General features: G+C 45.1%; 1 protein-coding gene across 1 annotated transcript in view; it reads left to right on the top strand.

Annotated features, from left to right (window-relative positions):
- LOC308329987 (cysteine-rich motor neuron 1 protein-like) overlaps window positions 1-23,868 on the top strand; it is a 171,929-nt gene that overhangs the window by 35,112 nt on the left and 112,949 nt on the right. Inside the window, exon 2 of the mRNA XM_080784573.1 lies at window positions 1,643-1,816. Coding sequence (XP_080640699.1) covers window positions 1,643-1,816 — 174 coding nt within the window. The remainder of the gene's footprint in view (window positions 1-1,642; window positions 1,817-23,868) is intronic.

The following is a 23,868-nucleotide window of genomic DNA, read 5'->3' as shown; positions in this document are numbered from 1 at the left end:
ACATTACAGAAACATCCCTGTTTTAGGAGCTCAATATAAAAAAAATCCCCGCTACCTACGCGGTACCGTTTCAGTACAGAATACTGTGTGTGTGTGTGTGTGTGTGTGTGTGTGTGTGTGTGTGTGTGTGTGTGTGTGTGTGTGTGTGTGTGTGTGTGTGTGTGTGTGTGTGTGTGTGTGTGTGTGTGTGTGTGTGTGTGTGTGTGTGTGTGTGTGTGTGTGTGTGTGTGTGTGTGTGTGTGTGTGTGTGTGTGTGTGGCACAATATGTAAAGGTGTATGAAATTGTGTGTGAATGGGTGAATGTAATGCACCATCTATGTAAAGGTCTGTGTGTGTGAATGGGTGAATGTAATGCACCATCTATGTAGGTGTGTGAATGGGTGAATGTAATGCACCATCTATGTAGGTGTAAAGTAATGCTTTTTTAATGGGGGGGGGGGGGGGGGGGGTCGGCGACCAATTTCATATATTTTTTGGGGGTCCTTGACATGAAAATGTTGGGAAACTGCCGACATAGAAGCATAGGGTATTTCAGAAAACTGTCAGGATTTAGAAGACTTTTTTTTTTATTTCAACGTCAGGCCTAAATGGGTTAAAAAAAAAGAAAGGCGGGGGGGGGGGGGGGGGAATTAAAAGACTTCAGTGCACTGTGCCTACACATGTTGCGACCGCAGGTCGCAACATGTGTAGGCACAATGCAAGGAATAAATGCATTCGCCATGTATCCGAAGGAAGTCTGATCCAATCATTTTTAGATTTCTCCAGTTTAATCCTGAGTTCAAGTTTTGTACGATGGATTATAGAGCGTCCCTCGCTTCACACATTTGTGATTTCTTTTGTTTGTTTTGTTTGCTATAGTATACTCAAAATAGTGTGCCACTGCTGCCATTAGAGCAGGGGTGCCCAGAAGGTAGATCGCGATCTACCAGTATAGATCACAAAGGCTTTGCAGGTAGACCACATGACATGCCCCAAAATATATATCATAAAAAAAAACCTACTTGAATTAAGGTGACTGATTGATTTAAAAGAGCCTTTCAGCTGAAACACACAATACAAATGCAATACAAATACAAAGTCATATACAAATAACTACGAATTCCATTTTCCTCTCTCTATTTCCCTTTCCAAGCGTGTTTGTCTTATAGTATGTATAACACCAGTGCTGCTGTTTTCAGCAATGGGATAATACTCTTTTGGATGAGATGATCTTGTTGAGCTGGTCATTGTGAAAGTAGCTCTCAAGTGTGGGCACCCCTGCATTAGAGAGTATACAATCTGCATTAAAAAAAATGTCCTAGAAGCTTTGTCATTGGTCCATGTTGCCATATATAGGGCCGTTGCAGAGTCTGGGTTAATGTTGCGTTGCGGCCTTACAGGGCTTAGGAGGCACTCCCGATAAAGACTATTATTAGTATTATTATTATTATTGTCTCAGGTGGCGTTTTTTCAGAGTATAGTTTCAGACCTCGGGGCAGCCATTCAAAAGTGAGCCTATACTGCATAACTGCACGCGTCATTGCGTACCATGGCACTGCCCCACCGTACAGTGCGTGACCTATTTGTCTCTATATCCCGCGTTGCCATTGGCAGACCCATTCACCTCGCTGTGTCTGTCCGTGTTCCCATTGGCTAATATAGACGAGGACTGGGAGGCGGGCCAACTGCTGGGCTTCGAACCCTGCAGCGAGAACCTGGTGACCGGCTGCAACATCCAAGATGGCCGCTGCGTGTGCCACGCCCTGCGGACCTGCACCAACCCCTTCCAGTTCCCATCGCTCGACAGCTGCCAGACCGCCCTGCAGCACATAGAAGGTCTGTGTGTGTGGCTGTCTCTGTGTGTGTGTGTGTGTGTGTGTGTCTGTCTGGACAGCTGTCAGAAGGCCGTGGTTTGATTGATTGCATTGCATGCAACCAACATACAAAGAAGGTTAAAAAGACGAAAACACAGTACAGTCATAGACTCCACTCTCTGTGGAGTCCTCTTAAACTCTGTCTGTCTGTCTGGACTGAGTAATTCTGACCAAAAACAACCATGATATTGACGTAAGACACGAGGCCCAGTCCTGGTCTAGGGTTTTGTTCTTCTTCAGTGATGCTTGCGGAACTCGACTTCGTCTCGTTCCCCGGACTGTCGTGGCAATAGTCACGTTAAACAACACCCTCTCGTGTAACATTGCTTATAGAATACACCCCCGCACACTGTGTATCTGCTCGTTGGTACATGGAGTATGTTCTTATTTAATGAAGCAACGTTTCGTCCCTCCGGAACCTTCCTTCCTTCCGGAGGGACCGAAACGTTGCTTCATTAAATAATGAAATACTCGTGTTGTACCGAGAAAATACCCAGTGTGTATTGCGGGTGTATTCTATTGCTTTTCATAAATATCCCAGTCTGAATTGAACCCTCAGCGGTTACAGACCTGTTAAAGAGTCCATTTGGTTCCATTTCCCGCTCACGGTTACAGACCCGTGCGTGCGTGAGTGCGTGCGCGGTCCCGTCCGTGACTGTGTGTGTGTGTCTCACACACAAACCAATACATTGAGCAGCATTACATTTCTCGTGCGCGGTGCCAGCGCAGCGCCGAGACACTGTGCATAATATTTCACATCACGGGTGAGCGAGTCGACAGCTCTGCTTTATCTCGTGTGAGTTTTTATAGCGTCAGATCCACCGTCTCTCCACGGAGCTCTGCCTTCAAGTTTCTGCTCTTGATTTCAAGTGAAGATATTTTCTAGTTATTTTTCTACACCCCGTTATATATATATATATATATATATATATATATATGCTTAGTTGGCTCTGTACATGATCGCCTCCTTTTCTCCTCCTCTTGCCTCCCCTACAAAACTAGCATGAATACAAGCTCTCGATGTGTCGCAACGCTACACACTGTGAGCTTGTAGATCTGCTGAATCTGCCAAATGTCTGCCTCCATATTTGGGACGCATTGGATTCATGTGGTTTATGACGGGTCGCATTCTATGCTCTCTCTCTGTCTCTGTCTCTGTCTCTGTCTCTGTCTCTGTCTCTGTCTCTGTCTCTGTCTCTGTCTCTCTCTCTCTCTCTCTCTCTCTCTCTCTCTCTCTCTCTCTCTCTCCTGCTGCTTTCTGTTGTTGTCTATTGTAAAGCGCTCTGTAACCCAGTTTTGAAAGGTGCTACTGTATATAATTAAAGTTTTATTATCACTATCATTTCATTAGCATAGCACACACACACACACACACACACACACACACACACACACACACACACACACGTCACCGTAGCAACCTGCAGTGCATACATACGCACTGTAGGCTGAGGACCGTTGTGTAAAAACTAAAGCATGTATCTTTCTCTCAGTCGTGTGAGTATTTAGCAGGTATAAGTCATCTATGTGACGTCAGTGCCTTTTGGGACAGAACCATCCATGAGCAGAGTGGGATTGAACCTTGGACCTTTGCATTATTACACCGCCCGCATTGACTCCCTCTTGACTCCCGCTGTTGGTCTTCTAGGACCTCACACTCACATCCAGAGCATTGAGATTCCCATTGGCTGGTGGTCTTCAAGGACCTCACACTCACATCCAGAGCATTGATTCCCATTGGCTGTTGGTCTTCAATGACCTCACACTCGCACCCGGAGCATTGATTCCCATTGGCTGGTGGTCTTCGATGACCTCACACTCGCATCCAGAGCATTGATTCCCATTGGCTGTTGGTCTTCAATGACCTCACACTCGCACCCGGAGCATTGATTCCCATTGGCTGGTGGTCTTCAATGATCTCACACTCGCACCCAGAGTGATTGGATATAATATTGGACACATTCGCCCGTGGCTATCCATGCTATCCACTGGGTGACAAATACATATAGGGCTTAAGTGCTTCAAGCTACACTGTAATTATATTTATTTTATTTTATTTTACTCATTAGACATTGTGGTTAAAATAAGAACACATGCACAATACAGTCAGTGACTTATTTCTGGAGAGGGAAGTCTGGAGCTCTCTGGTGGAGCTGTTGCCCCCGCGACCCGACTACGGATAAGCGCTTGAAGATGGATGGATGTATGGATGGACTTATTTCTATTTTGCGGTCCTGTGGTCTGAGGCAAAGAAAGCACAAGTTCATGAAACGGGCAGTGGAACGATAAATAAAACACTCTAATGCCAAACACTGGTTACGCCATGAATTAAAGATCTCCATCATAATACATAAAATATCTCATCATACATGGATGTGTCCATGCTACTCTGCGACACTTTCTAAAAGCCCTGCTTTGATTGACCCTTTGTTTGAAACAACAAGAAGATGACTGACTGACTGACTGCTCTTCATTGCCATGGGGTTAGCGACTTCCATTTGTACTGCTCCTCCATTTGACATACTGCTGGTTTTCGGACCACCGGGCGGTCCTTTAGGCGGTTCCAGGTGGTCCCCAGCTAAATGACGGAGCGTTGGCGACCGGTTTCATTTCTCTCTCTCGCTCTCGCTTTCGCTCTCTCTGAGAGAGAGAGAGTTAAACTGCCTTTATACGAAAAGGGTTGAAGACCACACTGTCGCATAACGATGTTCTTTTGACCAATCTCTATATTGGCCCATTTTGACCTGAGATCAGATTCTAAAAAGGTCTTCTACATCCTGACAGTCTTCTGAAAAAGCTACGTTTCTATGTCAGGCGCTACGAGCTTGCAGGTCTGCTATTTTTCAATAGCTAAAGCATAGCATAATGCTAACACCAAAAGGGCTTCCCGCCCCAAAATGGGTTAAAGCAGTGCTCCTCAACCTTTCCTGGACCATGCAGGGCCCACTGGAACGCACAAAGCAGTGGGCTTTATGCCTTCTGATGCTTTAGGGGTCACTGCTAGAGCCGTACACAAATCTCTTATGGGGGGGTCCCTGGCATATCTTTTCAAATGAGGGGTCCGTGGGCTAATTATAGTGTCAACTTGGGGGTCCTTGACATGAAAGGAACCACTGTGTGGGTGTGGGGGAGTGTTGGTGTGGTGTTTGTCTCATTACGCCGACCGCCTCGAACGCACAACCGTAAGGGGCCAACCTTGACCCCACGGTGAGACCCACTGGTGTATATCGGAGTCTTTCCTGTTTCTTTACACTGGCTTTATGCTTTTATGCTATAATGAGATTTGCTATTCTTGTACAAAAAAATGTTCACCCCAGATTAGTGTTGCTATATATATAGGGTTCAAGTTAAGCCCTATTTCACACTATATACAAAATAGCCTCATTTATTATTATATCGTTCACTATTTTGGAAGTTCTTTTTTTTCCCCCCGCCTATAAGATACGGACACACGCGTATAGTCAACGTCAATACATGTGGTCTATCGTCACCAGCCGTTTATCAAAGGTGCACCATGGCGTTTCCACTGGTCTGAGATCTGATTGTGGCCTGCGTGCATGTGTGCGTGCGTTGCGTGCGTGCGTGTCCTTATCTGGATGGAACATACAGATAACAGCATGCCTGCCTGTATATGTTGACAACGGGTGTAACTGGAGGCTCACGTTCGACATGGCATGTGTTTGCGTTTGTCGGCGTGCAGTCCCCCAGGGTTCCCTGACGGGCGTCTCATCTGTATCCATCTCCAGACTTGGCTCACATTGTTGACTCTTTGAGACGCGTGTGACGCAGACATGTGTGACGCAGACAAGTGTTTCATGCAGTCTTTGTGCTATAGTGCACATGGCATGTCACATTTGACAGAGTTATAACGACAACTCTGGTCACTTCACGGGGCTTCAGTCCTATATCGTGGCTCTCTTCCACATATAGGGGCTGTATTTTGCGTGTCTTAAACCATTCTGACCTGAGATCAGATTCTAAAAAAAATGTCTTCTACATCCTGACATTTTTCCATTCTGACCTGAGATCAGATTCTAAAAAAAATGTCTTCTACATCCTGACAGTTTTCCATTCTGACCTGAGATCAGATTCTAAAAAAAATGTCTTCTACATCCTGACAGTTTTCCATTCTGACCTGAGATCAGATTCTAAAAAAAATGTCTTCTACATCCTGACAGTTTTCCATTCTGACCTGAGATCAGATTCTAAAAAAAATGTCTTCTACATCCTGACAGTTTTCCATTCTGACCTGAGATCAGATTCTAAAAAAAATGTCTTCTACATCCTGACAGTTTTCCATTCCGACCTGAGATCAGATTCTAAAAAAAATGTCTTCTACATCCTGTCAGTTTTCCATTCCGACCTGAGATCAGGACATTGTGGTACTGCAGCTAAAACTGCTTTCAAAGTCCAGAAAGAAATGCCAAGGCCTGGTTATATTATATCAGAGTGGTGATTGAGGCTCAAACCATTAGAAATAACTTTGAGGGACACATAGACCATATGATTATTAAATATTAAAAGCAGTTTTAAAATGCATGTTATTTTGCGCTTTAAAAGCAGTTGTCATGTTGCACACATGCCTTAAATTGCTGATAATTGCGCCGCCCTCGTTGACGACGATGTATTTCAAACTCCGGCTTGATCCAGTTCAGGCCGCATGGACGGCGCTCGAGTGCTGTTTTCTGACCCCTCAATGGCGCGGCTATATGGCTCTGGTTTTAAATACTACACACCGAACCCAAGCGGTTTAGGTTATAAAGTTTATGAACACATATTTTTTTAACACTTTTTAAACGTGTCCCAGTGTTTGGATTATAAACAGAAGAACACGTTTAATCGCCAATGTTCGCCAGTAACACTTTTTTTAAACACAAACGTGTTTAGTTTTTATACAATCAAGGTCAGTCATATGGGTGTTTAGAATTTGAGCACTATAGGTGTTCCCGTGAGGTGTTCTGAGTGGACTCGTGTTCTACTGTATTTTATGACAATTAATAAACATTTGGCATTTTATTATTACACACTGGTGTTTATGTTTGAAATGTTCCAGGGATTTACAGTGTACTGCTGTCTCTGTCTGTCTGTCTGTCTGTCTCGGAGTGTGAACATTATGTCACTCTGTGTCAAGTAACCTTTATTTTTTATAGCACATTTAAACACAACAGAAGTTGACCCAGAGTGCTTTCCATAAAAAAAAAGAAAAAAAAAACATTCCATCATAAAATGCAGCATAATATAAAGAGCAATATACAGTATACCTCATACAAATACAACGACATCAAAAGGATTTAACATAAGAGCAGTACAATTTGACACAGAAGTTGAAAGGAAAAAAAACAAACATTCTATGACCAAGAGAAGGCCATTCTGTAAGTTTGATTTTTTCTCCACTTTTTGTCTATACTGTATGTGTGTAAGCCACCGTGTGTCTATACGTGTGTGTGTGTGTGTGTGTGTGTGTGTGTGTGTGTGTGTGTGTGTGTGTGTGTGTGTGTGTGTGCGCGCGCACTTGCAAGTGTGTGTGTGTGTGTGTGTTCTGTAGCCTTCAGTTCTGTCCCCACATCCTCGTCTCTGTGTCGGCGTTTGTTTGATTGTGTGATAAAAGGAGAGAAGCGGCTCAGCGCGTCGTGCACTAAGCCTATTGTTTGATCATGCCTTGCTTTTATAGTTTCCATTGTTTTTTTTTGTCTTGATGGCGATTATGATTAAATAAAAAGAAAAAACAACAAGGAACCATTTTGTTCTCTATACCTTGCGTGGCGCCGCGCCGCCCGGTTTTAAAGCGTGTCTGTTAACCCGATCTGGACGGGAACCTCTTTTGGTGTTTTTATATAAGCGTCGGGTCGTACTTTTAGCTGTTGCAAAATAGCAGATCTACCAAGCTCGTATAGCGCTTAGACTGAGTATATATGATTAGAGACGGCATCCGAGTTCTCCTCCCATCCACTTGGCATTAAGTTGCTCAGAATGCGCATGTGAGGCGATTTCGCTCCTCCTTCCGCGTATAGGAACAGAGTGCATTCTGGGGTGGATTGGCCCCCAAACACATGAACGCGCTTGGTCGTTGACTATATATCATTGCGCCGTTTGCGCAGCGTTCACGTATGAAACATTCGTTCACGTGCCATGGGCCCAAACACATAGTCAACGGGCTCGAGCTGCAATACCAAATTCGGCCACTATGTCCATTTTGGCCTCGGGGGTTTCCTCCGGGTGCCGTCTCTATTCATATATGCTCTACGGCATAGCGTGCCGCGCTATACGAGCTTGTAGCATGTAACATCGCGCTAATCTTTGAATGCATATTCTTTCACATGCAGTGAACGTTTTTTTCCTTTGCTCCTGGGAGGTCCCTGGAACAACATGTTTTGAGATGATGGGGTGGGGGGTGTCCAAATACAGATAATTCTGGGGGCCCTTGACATGGAAAAAGGCTTGGCCACCACTGACACAGAAACTCAGTCCTAAGTGGGTTATAACGGCTCAGTCAGACTCTCCGACGCGGCGGTCTTGTTTTCCATAAATAACATTTCTCCTACCGCGGCCGCGGCGGCGAGCGTGCTTCGGTTTTTATTGATGAAACGACGCGGGAAGGGGTTGAGCGTTTGGAGTCCTGTCGAGTGTGTGTGTGTGTGTGTGTGTGTGTGGCTGCGCTTGCTTGCACGTCGCACACACACGATGGATGGATGTTTGTCAAGTCCTCCTCTCACAGGTCTGGAGTGATTTGGACGGGGGGGGTGTGAGCCAGGAGGGCGGTCATCATTTCTCTGCAGGTTGTCAAGAAAGCAATCCTGAAGATGTAAAGTGTCTGCTATAGCTAGTGTTGCTATAGGTTGATTTATCAATACACTACACACGACACGCACGTACTGTACATTTATGGACGTGTGCATCCCCCCCCCCCCCCCCCCCCCGTAAGTCAATCAGAATAAGAATCCTTTATTGCCCTGACATGTAAACATGTTAGGAATTTGGCTCGGTGGGACAGCAGAGTGCAAGACATGCACAACATTAGGACATAAGTGACGAAACAGGACGAGACTGTTTGCAAAGTGCAAAAACAACATGAATATAGTGAATAAATCTAAAGTGCAGAGAGTTCACGTGTTCGGGTCAGTGGAGAGCACAAGTAAACCACGGAGAGATCCGTATAGATTAGGAGTTATTCAGCTTTTAGTCTGCCTGTATGATGGGAGGTATGGACGGCAGCGCGCATGCATGCGCGATCCGGTCTAGGATCGCTAAAGAAGGAAAGGCCGACCCAAAATAATAATGGAAAAAATAGTTCTCAGCGACGCGGATTGATATCCATTAATAAAGCTAATCTGACGGAGCATTCCGACACGAGCAGAAAGGTTATTACAGTCCTTATGGCGGAGGATTCCGCCAAAAGTAGGGATTGTGTTAAACCATGGATCTTGCTAATATACAGTGTATACAGTAGAGTTCTCAATGGGCATGAAGCAAGGGCCGGCCCCAGACTAATAATTAGCATACATTCTAGACCCCCGACCTGGCCCGGTTGAAACACCGGGTCGGTTCGGGTTCGGGGCAGAATTCGAGAACTCTGTGACATCCAGCGTTCGGATAATACCCAATTAAAGGAGTCTTGTCTGTAGGCTCGTTATCTCTAGGCCATAATCCTCCACACACATTTTCTCCTCATTCTCATCAGGAGTTTATCCCATTCTGGGCGGGCAACCCCTTTTGGCGTTTTAAAGCATTATGTCATGCTTTAAGCTTTTGAAAAATAGCAGATCTACAAGCTTGTAGGTCTGCTATTTTCTTTTTTTTATCGTGAAAATGTGCATGACATCTTTGAATATACGGTATATTGTTACAGTAGCGAGTTTTTGCTACCGTCTTTGCTACCGGGAGGGTCCCTGGAACAACATATTTTCAGATGGGGGTCCGTGGCCAATGTCATATAATATATGACAATGGCCGCCAAATATATATATATATATATTATATATATATTATATATATTTGGCGGTCCTTGACATGAATATGTTTGAGAACCACTGAAATAGAAACATGAGGTTTTTCAGAAAACTGTCAGGATTTAGAAGACTTATTTTTTTTTATTCGACGTCAGGCCTAAATGTGTTATTTACAACGGGCGGGCGCCGGACAGAGGCGGATTAGCCTCATAATATTCAGCATGGGGACTCTTTGCAGTGGAAGTGCTCGCTATAGCGGTGACTGCATCTTTGTGCTGTCCACGATGTCCAGATGTATAAGAGTGAGAGTTTTTAATACACGTTGGCTTCCAGCAAACGTGGCATTTTCAAAACTAAAATAACACAACATTTGTATACGTCAATGTCCCGGCAATTTAAAACCGTTGTTTTTATTAAGTCTCGGTGCTGCATTGACGGATTCATTAACGGGTTTAACTTTTTTATAGCGACCTGTAAAATGGAGTGTGCAACGTTTACAATGACCTTTTTTAATGTCATTTAATTGCATGGAATTGAATAACACTTTTTTGGGGGGGGTTTTTTAAGATTTATTTTTGGCTTTTTGTGCCTTCATTGATAGAGTTACAGTGAAGACTATACTGACAGGAAAGAGAGAGAAGGGGAGAGACACGCAGCGAAGGTCGTCATGAACGGGACTCGAACACGCGACACGCCGTCAGGCCAGAGCCTATATGTGGCACGCCGCAATTGAATAACACTTTAAACTTCCTATGTGACTTCCTATCTGTGCGTGCGTGTGTCTCTGTCTGTCTGTCCGTCCGTCCGTCCAGACAAAATCACACAGAAACAACTCATGGAATGTGTGTCCGTCTGTCTGTCTGTCTGTCCGTGCGTGCGTGCGTCGGTCCAGACAAACCGCACACAGAAACAATGCATGGAATGCGGGCAATGTCCGTCCGGCCTGCTGCGTTGTCATGGCAGTCTAGTGGCTATTACATAAACTGTTGTTGCATTAACAACAGTGGCTCTTTAACCTACATAGACCTGCGGCCAAAGCCTGTCTTCTAAATTCTTAGTTTTCTGGAGAAAAAAAAACCTATGTTTCTATATATACAGTATGTCGTTTCTCAACCTTTTTAATGTGAAGGACGCTCAAAGTGATGTGTATTTGGCCGCGGACCTCCCGTCTCAAAATATTTTGTTCCAGGGAGTGCATGGGACCGCCCGGAAGCAAAGTTAAATATGTTCGCTTTATTTACTGTATATGCACTCCACTGTCTCCCTCTCAGCCTACTGTCTGTCTCTCCTACACTGTCTGTCTCTCAGCTGTCCTACTGTCTGTCTCTCCTACACTGTCTCCCTCTCAGCCTTCCTGCTGTCTGTCTCTCCTACACTGTCTCCCTCTCAGCCTTCCTACTGTCTGTCTCTCCTACACTGTCTGTCTCTCAGCGGTCTTAATGTCTGTCTCACCTACACTGTCTCCCTCTCAGCCTTCCTGCTGTATGTCTCTCCTACACTGTCTCCCTCTCAGCCTTCCTACTGTCTGTCTCTCCTACACTGTCTCCCTCTCAGCCTTCCTGCTGTCTGTCTCTCCTACACTGTCTCCCTCTCAGCAGTCCTAATGTCCGTCTCTCCTACGCTGTCTCCCTCTCAGCCTTCCTACTGTCTGTCTCTCCTACACTGTCTCCCTCTCAGCGGTCCTAATGTCTGTCTCTCCTACACTGTCTCCCTCTCAGCCTTCCTACTGTCTGTCTCTCCTACACTGTCTCCCTCTCAGCCTTCCTGCTGTCTGTCTCTCCTACACTGTCTCCCTCTCAGCTGTCCTACGGTCTGTCTCTCCTACACTGTCTCCCTCTCAGCCTTCCTGCCGTCTGTCTCTCCTACACCGTCTCCCTCTCAGCTGTCCTACTGTCTGTCTCTCCTACGCCGTCTCCCTCTCGGCTGTCCTACTGTCTGTCTCTCCTACACCGTCTCCCTCTCGGCTGTCCTACTGTCTGTCTCTCCTACGCCGTCTCCCTCTCGGCTGTCCCATTAGAATGTCTAAAAGCAAGTCACAAAGGGGAACAGACTGGCCTTTCCTTAGTTTCTCTAATCTATCAAGCCGACAGCTGTGACGCGTTTCAAATAACTCATGACTTTTAATGCATGTCACCTTTCCATGAGATGACGACGATGATGTTGGGGCTTCTATTATTTTCAGGGCAATCATTTATATTGATTGCTTTTTGTCGATGAATCGAATAATCGGGAAACTAAATAAAATAGTGCTCTAATAATAATAATAATATATTTTATATATCAACAAATTGATTAACCACACTAATGTCCCTGGAACAACATATTTCTCAGATGGGGGGGTCGGCGGCCAATTACATATAATTCTGGGGCTCCTTGACATGACATAGTTTGAGAACACTATCATGATTTAGAAGACATTTTGTAGAATCTGGTATCGGGTCAAAAGGGGTCAACCACACAGGGGCAAAGTTCCCCCAAATGGGCCATAAATATTAACCTGACGCTGCCAGATCCAAGAAGCTTGTTTCACAGCTTATTGGGATCTGGGATCTCGGGAGGCAATTTCGATGACGGGGCTGTTCCTTTTTTTTCAAGATACTTGGTAGATGATTGGATGGCACCGTCTGTCTATCACCGTGTGGGCGTGCAAACACAACCAATCATATCGACGTGTCTATATAGCTTCACATCCGGTTTCGCACATGTCCCGCCCTTAGCTCACGCTGATTGGTTCGGTTACGGAGCGGGTTCGGCGTTATAGCTCAACTCCCTGAGAGGTCCCAGATGGTTGCGGTGTTGGGGAACATGGTTACCCAATACCGCCCCCAGCTGGCAAAGTCAGGTTACATAAATATACGCTACACAGAATAACTCTTCCTATACTTCTAGGCCGCTGCCCTATACCTGTGTAAAAACTGTTCCATTTGTACACTCAGAGTCCATATATACACCCGTATACGTACGGGGGCCATTTGGTGTAGCGGAGTGTTTCCGTTGAGCCCAACACGTACAATCGCAGCACCCCGACTCTCTCTGAGCAGAATGGAGCAGAGCCTTCATTAGTGTCGGCAGTAACACCTGCTGAAGGAAGTGTACAGGGAAAGGGGGCCCAAGTTCTTCATCGAAAATGGCGTGCAGCATGTTGCATTGTTGAGTGAGAGCAGGAGTGTACCTGGTGAGACGTGGAAGGGAGGGGCCCGGACAGGAGTCGAACCCACAGAGCCTATAGTCCTTCCAAGGTCGGACCAGCACCGGCAGAGTATAGTTGGGGAGCGGCGGACATGTTCTTTCCCTAATGGGACTGACCGTGGGTAGCACCCCGGAGGTGTATGATGTTTTGGTCATTCGGACCATTATCAGGCATCATATATGGGGGCGGCTGTGGCTCAGGAGGTAGAGCAGGTCGTCCAAATGATCCCTGCAGGTCGGCGGTTCGAGTCCCGGCTCCTCCTCCTCCTGTCCACATGTGGAAGTGTCCTTGGGCAAGACACGGAACGTGCACGTTGCCTCCAACGAGTCGGTCGGTGTGAGCTCGCACGCACCGTCGGTGTGTAAACGTGGGAACTTCTGGGAAGTGAGGACGCTGTGGCGTCGACTGTTCGCCGCTTCGCCTCCCAACGTATGAACGAGTGAACCGTTGTAAAGCGCTTTGAGCACTTGGAAAAGCGCTGTAAAAAAAAAAATGCAATTCATTATCATGCCTGACGAGGGTCTGCAGTGCGACCGAAACGTTGCTCAATAAATCTAATTCTAAGTGAAGACAGCTGTGCCGGGATGCTTTTGTCTCTATACTGTTATGCGACGCACCTGTCCACTGTAGGTGTGCGGAGGGACCTGTTTTTTCTTCCATAGAACACGTCTCCCACGCCATATCGTACAATAGTACAATATCCACCAAATGAGATCACAGACAATTTTCCAGTCTTAGTATCATGACATGGATAAAATATTGATATGCTATTAGGGATGTCCCGTTTGTTGGCTCCCGATCATTTGAAAACGATCTCCTGCTCTCTCATATCTGTTGTCGGGAGTGTGAGCGTGACTCCTGCTGCTCTCTCATCTCTGTGCAACTCAATATAGTCTATTCCTCTGTGTGGCAGTCTTTAATAATAAGGCATTCAGCCCAAGACAGAAGGCATCTGTGACATTTTAACTATTTTGTGTGTGTGTGTGTGTGTGTGTGTGTGTGTGTGTGTGTGTGTGTTTGTGTGTATTGTACATAATGTATAATATGTTACTTTTGCAAATGTTTAAACGCAGAACTGGGGCACAGAACATTGTCGGTAGATCGTCTCTGGGCTGAGGCGTTGTGTGAGCTTGTAGATCGTCTGTTTTCATGTGGAAACGAGGCTTTAATACTCTTGTCTGTTTCTCGTCTCCGCCGCCCTCTCCTCTCCTCTCCTCGCTCGCTCACACTTTCACTCACTTGGCTTTCAACAAAACGGGAGGAAATACTTCACATTCCTTTGCCTGGAAGTACGTGCGTGTGCGCGTTCGTGCACGTGCACGCTTGTGCGTGTGTGTGTGTGTGTATATATAAGAGGGCATGGTTCAGCTTTTCGTGTATAGCGTTTGGGCTTATGTAATTTAAAGGCACCGGATGCTTTTTTTCTTCTTTCAGAGAGAGAGACTGAGAGAGGGGGAGGGAGGGGGAGAGAGAGAGGGAGACTGAGTGAGAGAGAGAGAGAGAGAGAGAGAGAGAGAGAGAGAGAGAGAGAGAGAGAGAGAGAGAGAGGGAGAGAGAGAGAGAGAGAGAGAGAGAGAGAGAGAGGAATGTGCTGTCATCATTCACTGGCATCTAGTGCAGAAATATTCCCAAACAAGTCATGGCTTCACAGATGAAGGGGAAAGTGACACAGACACACACGACCTCGGCCGGATGAGAGACACTGGCTGGCTGGCTGACTGGCTGGCTGACTGGCTGGCTGGCTGACTGACTGACTGACAGGCGGTGTTGGTGTGTTTTTATTTGTTTTGTTTCGAGGACAAAAATAAATCGAACCAAATGATCTACAGTCACGGTGGACATTTAGTGACGTGTAGACGCGCACACAGTGCACACACACACACACACACACGCACACACGCAGACAAACACATTGACACAGACCGAGACACACCTTTGTGTGCACACTCGCACGCGGACACACTCGCGCACACACAGGACACGCACAGGCTCGGACACACACACACACACACACACACACGGACAGACCCATTTGTCTGGATTTGATGTTATTGGTGTTGGCCCTCCCCTCCCTCCCTCGAGGGGTCGATTTTCCTGATTGGCCCGTGGGCTGAAGGTTGCTGGATGTGATTGGCCGGCTGTGTGAAGGTCACGGCTTCAGATTAATGACGGGAGTGCCGGTCAATGTGTGCGTCCGCACATCACCCCGTCTGTCTGTCTGTCTGTCTGTCTGTCTGTCTGTCCGTCCCAGACTGATGACACAATGTCACAGCCCGTGCACGTCCGACGTGCAACAGCACAGATTGATCACTCTCTCACACACAGACACACACACACACACAGTCACAGACACACACACTAGACAAGGTGCATACCGCTAAGATACAGGCCGGGTAAACAAGTCAAATTGGAAGTGATTACGTCGTCAACGGCGACAAAAAATGGAAGCGGGACGCTGCCAAAGATTGAAGCCGGTAAATGCCTCGTCTCTCCCGCATTGGATGAAATGAGACTTTCCCCTCGCCTGTAAATGTATCTCTTCTGTTTAATAAAGAATTGGTGTCCTCACCTGAAAATGTATTTTCTGTGAGAGACGGGAAGACTCCTGTCACGGAACAAAACACTCCATAGTCCATATTATACAGTAGTAATGATTACTACTAGAATACAGAGATTTAAACCCTTTTCAACTAGTAAACACCATCTGCTTTAAGCAAAGATAATGTGTACACAATAATGTAATCGGTCTCATTTTGTTCTCGACACACACATTGATACACGTTTTACATCATATGTTTTACGTGACACAGCCCAGTTCGATGCACTTCTCCTCAGTTGACCACCATTGATTGATTGATTAAAAAAATAACTAAACAAAGTGCCAATCGGCACAGGTCTCCACCAGGGCAGGTCAGGTTGTGGCCTCCTGGTGGCGCTATAATAGGCCAATGTGAAAAGGGTGCCATTTATTCTTGCCTCGGGTTGCAATTGGATGATTCGAGGCTTTTTGAACGGCCCAATGTTAGCCAATTAGGATGGAAAATGATATATCGGAACAGATCCGTCTTGAACACATGACTATAGAGATGGTGTGTAAGCCAATCAGTGTAGAATCTGAGAAATCCAACAGACTCGTCTTGATCACATGACCACAGAGATCATGTGGACCGATTTGCGTGAGATTTGGATGAAATCTGTGCGACTAACTGCGAGCAATGTGTTTTACAGAAATCGGCCTCATGGTGGCGCTATAACCGGCAGATGTGGAGGGATGCAGGGACAATGTTTTTCCATGGCCTCTAGGGAGTGCACATACATAAGTGGCCTGTTATAGCGCCACCGTGAGGCTGATTCGGGGGGAAAAAATTGCGGCATGTCGTCCTCGGCCTAGTGGAAATGTGACTCAGTATAGCTTTCCTGGTTATAATGGTTAAAGGTATATTCAGTGATTTCAGTCAAAAACCCGTAGGTTTCGTTTTTGCCTTGGGACCCAAGCTTTCATCCAATCAGGATAGAGAACCAAAAACGAAAGGTTTTTTGACCCCCAGGGGTTAACTGGGGACAGGGAGGAACTCCTTATATGGTCAGCACACTCTATAGTAGGGAGGATTATCACAACAAAACAAAAAAATAAGTGATATTTGAATTAAGTGAAATCACTGAATATACCTTTAAGGCTAAAAGGATAACACAAAAAAGTCCCGAGAACTTGATTCCAGTGTTAATTTTGGTCATTGAATAGTTTTAATTAGTTCGTTTTAAAGTTTAATTTACTTTTAGTCACATTTTAGTCACCTGGACTGTTTTAGTTTTAGTTAGTCTAGTTTGTGTCGACTAAATATAATATTTTAGTTGACTAAATCTACAGTTGATTTAGTCGACTAAAATGTGTTTTGGCGGGCCTTGCTGCCGTCGTAATGGCTGATTTTACACTTACACTTGAGCTTGTAGATCTGCTGTTTTCTGCATGCAACAAAGGGTACAATGACTTGTCCACTAGTTCTTTCCTGACTTCTAGTTTTTTATTTGTTGACAAAATTGTCAATATATATGTCTTAGTTTGAGTCGTGGTAGCTTAGTTTTCAATTAGTTTCCATTTAGTTCTCGTCGATTTTTTTTTTGTCATAGTATTAGTCGACAAAATCTAAACTGCCATGTATTCAACGCATCAGAATTAACATAATTAATGATGCATGTCATGAAATAGAAACACTATCTACAACAGAGATGGGGGGGGGGGGGGGGGTGTCATTCATCTGCCCTCGTGCTCTCCTGATTTCTGAAATTTGAAAGAAAACAGTGTTCCGCATCATTTGGTGTCTGGAATTTGTGTCTGTCTCGGAATTAGAGAGAGAGAGAGATTGAGAGATGGCTTCGGTGCAGTGAGAGATAAGACTGGAGTCCCGTCTCGCTGAAACACAGTAGCCAGTAACCAGGAAGACTTAGTTAGTCCAACCAGTAACCAGGAAGACTTAGTTAGTCCAACCAGTAACCAGGAAGACTTAGTTAGTCCAACCAGTAACCAGGAAGACTTAGTTAGTCCAACCAGTAACCAGGAAGACTTAGTTAGTCCAACCAGTAACCAGGAAGACTTAGTTAGTCCAACCAGTAACCAGGGAGACTTAGTTAGTCAAACCAGTAACCAGTAATCAGGAAGACTTAGTCTAACAGTAACCACTTAATCTAACAGTAACCAGTAACCAGGAAGACTTAGTCTAACAGTAACCAGTAACCAGGAAGACTTAGTCCAACAGTAACCAGTAACCAGGAAGACTTAGTCTAACAGTAACCAGTAACCAGGAAGACTTAGTCTAACAGTAACCAGTGATCAGGAAGACTTAGTCTAACAGTAACCCGTAACCAGGAAGACTTAGTCTCACAGTAACCAGTAACCAGGAAGACTTAGTCTAACAGTAACCAGTAACCAGGAAGACTTAGTCTAACAGTAACCAGTAACCAGGAAGTCTTAGTCTAACAGTAACCAGTAACCAGGAAGACTTAGTCTAACAGTAACCAGGAAGACTTAGGGCCGATTCATACTCCTGTTTCGGCGCTGTAGTGCCGAAATGATTTCGGCTCGTCAGAAAATTTCAGTAGCACCGAAGAGCCGACTTTAGGACGGTACCCGCCCCCCCCCCCCCACGAACCTCAAATGACGTCAAATTGTAGGCTCTACAGCGCCGAACCGACTTTTATTCGGCTCTAAAATAGGAGTATGAATTAGGGATGTCAGGGGTTAACCGGTTAGCCGACCGTTAAGAAACATCCGGATATTTTTATCAGCTTTAACGGTTAATTTGCATAATAATAAATACGTGTTCTGATCTTAAATCCCTTTATTTTAGATCGTTTTTAGTAATAGTACAACATAAACATTACAGAGACTGTACTTGTCACTGTACAATACTTTAAAACAGTTGTCATGTTGCACACATGCCTAAAATTGTTCTTATTTGCACCGCCCAGCTTAATTGTCACACTCCAGGCTGCATGAACAGCGCTCTGGCTCGGTTTTCTGCCCCCTCAATATCCCAAAGTTCTCTGTTGTACTTCTGGCTAGTTGGCTACAAGGGTAGCTTTGCGGACTTGCGGTAGTCGAAATGTAAGCGAGTGACAGCGAGACGAGATGAACACATGTCGACCGTATAAATGCAGAGACCTACTTGGCATTATTAATTCCATTATTGGCCATTTGGCCTGGACGGAGAACGTTTACAGCCGCTGCCGCGTCCTCCTCCTATCCGTCTCCCCACACTGGGCACTGGCACGGCTTACGGCTATCAAGTTAGCCATGTGCTATCGATGTTTGAGGGATTTCTCGTCAGCGAAAAGTCAACAAACAGAACACGGTGACATGCTTGCTGATCTTCCTTAATAATAAAAAAAAAGGCTTAGCCCATGCGTCCAGTGGCTTTATAGGTAGCTCAGATCTGGACTGGATTTATTTATGTTTTGGACTAGAACTGGCGGACCTCTGTACTGTAGACGCGCATATGCATGCATCATGCAGATGCGATGCATTGTTTATTGATGATTAAGCCTACAACAATTTATTTATATTGTTAAATGTTGCTTTTTTGTTTGTCTTTTAAAAAAGGAGCATAAATAAAGGTATACCATTCGTCTACCAACTTTAATTATGTAGCCTATACATGCATATTACATTTGGGGTAGCCTATTAAAAAAAAGAAAAAAATCAACCACTATCCGTTAATGACCCGGTTAATCCTGTCGGCTAACCGGTTGGGAAACTATCCGTTACTGACATCCCTAGTATGAATCGACCCTTAGTCTAACAGTAACCAGTAACCAGGAAGACTTAGTCTAACAGTAACCAGTAACCAGGAAGACTTGATCCTTTGAGCCATCTTAGGACTTCCGAAAAAAACATAAAAGACAAAAAACAATATATATGCCGGTCCATTGTAAAGGTTATTATAAAAAATAACATTTTCTCTGCGTTGTGTTCCCACACATCGTATGTAATATGCATGATGTCTGAGTGCAGAAAGCAGAGAAAAGGTTATTTGAACATATCCAATGAATACATATGAACATATTATGCAATTTATGTTCATATTCAACTGCCAATAAGTAAAGAACGCTTTCTTCCCCCGGTGAAAGTAAAGTAAAAGTCTTTCTTTTGAGATGTTTCGTGTTTTTATAGAACTAAATATTGCGTGTGTCTCGCAACGCAACAAACATGCCCGAAAGTAGACGCGTAGACACATCGGGAGTAGGAAGCGTGCCAGTTCTGAATTAAAATCACTCTGATCCGAAGAAAAAAATATATAGATATTCGTTTTTTGAGTGGTGCAACCACTCCCTTACGGAGCTATATGTGTGTGGGTGGCTGGGTGGGTGGGTGCGTCTGAGCACGAAAACAGCATGGTTGTTTTTCACCACCTGTGCGCAACCTAACACACACAAACACACACGCACATATTAACTGTATATATGGTGATTTCGGGTCTGCCAGTACAGTACAGTACAGTACAGACACGGTAACTCTGTCATTTCTCAACCGTTTCGGACGCGGGGCGGCTCGTCGGAACCGGGCCGGCACCCTGGGCGCGTTCCTGTTCCTGTGTGTCAGGATCCCCCTCCCCCACACAGAGTTGCACCACTCACTTCACACAGGTGTGGTTTTTGAGTGGTGCAACCACTCCAACGAACAGCAATGTCCGTGTTCACCTGTGTGTTCACCCACCTATGTGACGTTAATGAGCACCAGTATGTACCCGTATGGGCCAGTAGGGGCGCTGTTGTGCCAGAAACAGAGAGACAGAGACAGTGCTGCACTGTTGCCTGCTAATGAGAGAGGGAGAGAGAGAGAGGGGGAGGGGGGAGAGGGGAGTTGCACCGCTCGGTTCACACAGGTGTGATTTTTTTTAAGAGCTGGAGAGACAGACTGTAATGTAGAAGTATAATACTTGTTTTAACAACAATTATATCACTTGCGCCTTTTAACACTGAGAGGCAAAACGGTGACAACATGAATAACAACACAGATTAAAAAAATCAACCAAAAGCGAAGAATCGGGCCTTGAGCTGTGCTTTTAAAAGCTGCCTGTCTAAGCTGTAATGGGAGTTTATTATAGTCAATAACCGACACGTCTCGTTTGTCGGCCCGTGTTTTCTCTGAAGTTGCTCGTAGTGAACGCTACAGTGTCGCTAAACCATTTCAAGAGTTGTGTGAGTAACGAATGTAACCACATGGATCTGTAAGGCGCGTCCAAATGGTTACACTGAAGAGTTAGAAGTGGATTCGTCTAGGCTTTGTCGTCACAATCATTTCCTCGACACTTGCCTAAAGACACAAATGAACACGGTTGCTCTGCAATGTTTCAACACACAGTTGTACGGCTGGAATGGGCCTGGAATTGGTATCTCGATTACTTTTGGCTTTTCAAAACACCCAGAGAAGGTGGACTGCAATATATAGAGCTGTTTAAAACGTTAACAGTCGTGAGGAGTCGCATGGTTTGGGCCGTTGAACTGAACCAGTTGAATCACTTGGGTGGACATAATATCACACCGCACCCTAAAACCCTTTTGTCCCAACGCGACCCTTCGGTGTGGTTTTTGGGCTTAACCCATTCTGACCTGAGATCAGATTCATACGAGGTTTCCACTGGACACACGCTGGTCTGATTAAGCCATTCTGACCTGAGATCAGATTCTAAAAATGTCAGTCGTGCTATTTTTCAATAGCTAAAGCATAGCATAGTGCTTGGGTTCCCAACACAGCCATCACTAACGGAGGGGAGCGTTTGTCTGGGTCATATATAGGACCCTCTCCACGATGAGATGCTGCATCTCAAGCTCTGTAAACTCTGTCTGTCTGTCTGTCTGTCTGTCTCGGACATGTGAGGTTTCCACCCGACAGAGACGATTGCTTTTGATTGCCACCTTATTAACCCTTTCTGACCTGACCTAAAAATGTCTTCTATATACATCCTGACAGTTTACTGAAAAAGACATGTTTCTGTGTCGGTCGTTCTTCGATTTTTACAAAAATATGGGTATGTAAGCTCGCCGACGACACCCATTTGAAAATATGATGTTCCAAGCTATTATGAGCTTGCAGATCTGCTATTTTTCCAATAGCTAAAGCTTAGCATAATGCTATATATAACACCAAAAGGGGTTCCCGCCCCAAAATGGGTTAAAACCCTGAAGCAAATGGAGTGCGCTCCACTCGGGTTTTGTTTTGGGTTGAGCCGTTCATAAGTGGACCGTTGAACCGTTGTTTACCTTTTTTTGACAGGCTTTTTTTATTATTGCTCTAATGTCGCTCTAAATGCAGCACAAAAGAGCTCCACCGCCGGCAACAAAACACACACACACACACACACACACACACACACACACACACACACACCTTTATCCGGTCAGAACCCATTCATGTAGTCTAGTGTTTGTAGATAAATACACCTTTATTGATCCCGAGGGGGAAATTCACTTGTTATACTGTGTGTGTGTGTGTTTGTGTGTGTGTGTGCGCGCGCGCGTGCCTGTATTGCGTCCGTGCATTACTATGCTTGTGAGGACCAAATGTCCATACAAGGGTAGTAGTAGTAGTAGTAGAATTTGAGAAACTATAGTCCTTTACCCATTCGGAGATTTGAACACCAAATCCAGTGGGTATTGGGATGTAATAGATTCATATTCCTCAGTCTGTGTATTCCTGTCCTATACAGACATCTCTCTCTCTCTCTCTCTCTCTCTCTCTTTCTGTCACACACACACACACACACACACACACACACACACAGTCCCCGTCCCTGCATGTCGTTGCCATAGAGAGAGAGAGAGGCCATTTGCGCCGCACGGTGTCGTGTGGTCTTCCAGCGTGACAATAATGCTTGAAATAATGTACTTCCTGACCCGCGGCGAGGCGGCAAATTAGACGCCGCTGTGCTCGTCTGCGTCAGAGTGCACCTTGTTTACAGAGACGCTAGAGCCGTGTCTCCCCTGAGGCTCACAGGCGGGCGGACCCATTTACCATGTTTTAATTGTTCAAATGGCCCGTCTACTTCGATACGTTGTGAGGTTGTAGGTTTTAACTATTAAAAAAATGGGGCTCGCATTAATTAAAGGGACATTTCACCACTGGAAGAAACTGCAGTCACTCAATTTTAATAGTAATTTGTAGTATAGATAACGATAGTATATATAAATGAACCTGTGTAGTTTATGGCTGCTCCAACAGTAGTAGAGATGAACCTGTGTAGTTTATGGCTGCTCCAACAGTAGTAGAGATGAACCTGTGTAGTTTATGGCTGCTCCAACAGTAGTAGAGATGAACCTGTGTAGTTTATGGCTGCTCCAACAGTAGAGATGAACCTGTGTAGTTTATGGCTGCTCCAACAGTAGTAGAGATGAACCTGTGTAGTTTATGGCTGCTCCAACAGTAGAGATGAACCTGTGTAGTTTATGGCTGCTCCAACAGTAGAGATGAACCTGTGTCGTTTATGGCTGCTCCAACAGTAGAGATGAACCTGTGTAGTTTATGGCTGCTCCAACAGTATAGAGATGAACCTGTGTAGTTTATGGCTGCTCCAACAGTAGAGATGAACCTGTGTAGTTTATGGCTGCTCCAACAGTAGTAGAGATGAACCTGTGTAGTTTATGGCTGCTCCAACAGTAGAGATGAACCTGTGTAGTTTATGGCTGCTCCAACAGTAGTAGAGATGAACCTGTGTAGTTTATGGATGCTCCAACAGTAGAGATGAACCTGTGTAGTTTATGGCTGCTCCAACAGTAGAAATGAGCCTGTGTAGTTTATGGCTGCTCCAAAAGTATAGAGATGAACCTGTGTAGTTTATGGCTGCTCCAACAGTAGTAGAGATGAACCTGTGTAGTTTATGGCTGCTCCAACAGTATAGAGATGAACCTGTGTAGTTTATGGCTGCTCCAACAGTAGAGATGAACCTGTGTAGTTTATGGCTGCTCCAACAGTAGTAGAGATGAACCTGTGTAGTTTATGGCTGCTCCAACAGTAGTAGAGATGAACCTGTGTAGTTTATGGCTGCTCCAACAGTAGTAGAGATGAACCTGTGTAGTTTATGGCTGCTCCAACAGCAGTAGAGATGAACCTGTGTAGTTTATGGCTGCTCCAACAGTAGTAGAGATGAACCTGTGTAGTTTATGGCTGCTCCAACAGTAGTAGAGATGAACCTGTGTAGTTTATGGCTGCTCCAACAGTAGAGATGAACCTGTGTAGTTTATGGCTGCTCCAACAGTAGTAGAGATGAACCTGTGTAGTTTATGGCTGCTCCAACAGTAGTATAGATGAACCTGTGTAGTTTATGGCTGCTCAAACAGTAGTAGAGATGAACCTGTGTAGTTTATGGCTGCTCCAACAGTAGTAGA

The sequence above is a fragment of the Protomyctophum bolini genome, assembly GCF_963924005.1.
Source record: "Protomyctophum bolini genome assembly, chromosome: 15".
NCBI classification, from domain to species: Eukaryota; Metazoa; Chordata; class Actinopteri; order Myctophiformes; family Myctophidae; genus Protomyctophum; species Protomyctophum bolini.
Note: the sequence above shows the minus strand (reverse complement) of the source record. Positions and strands in the feature narration are given on the sequence as shown.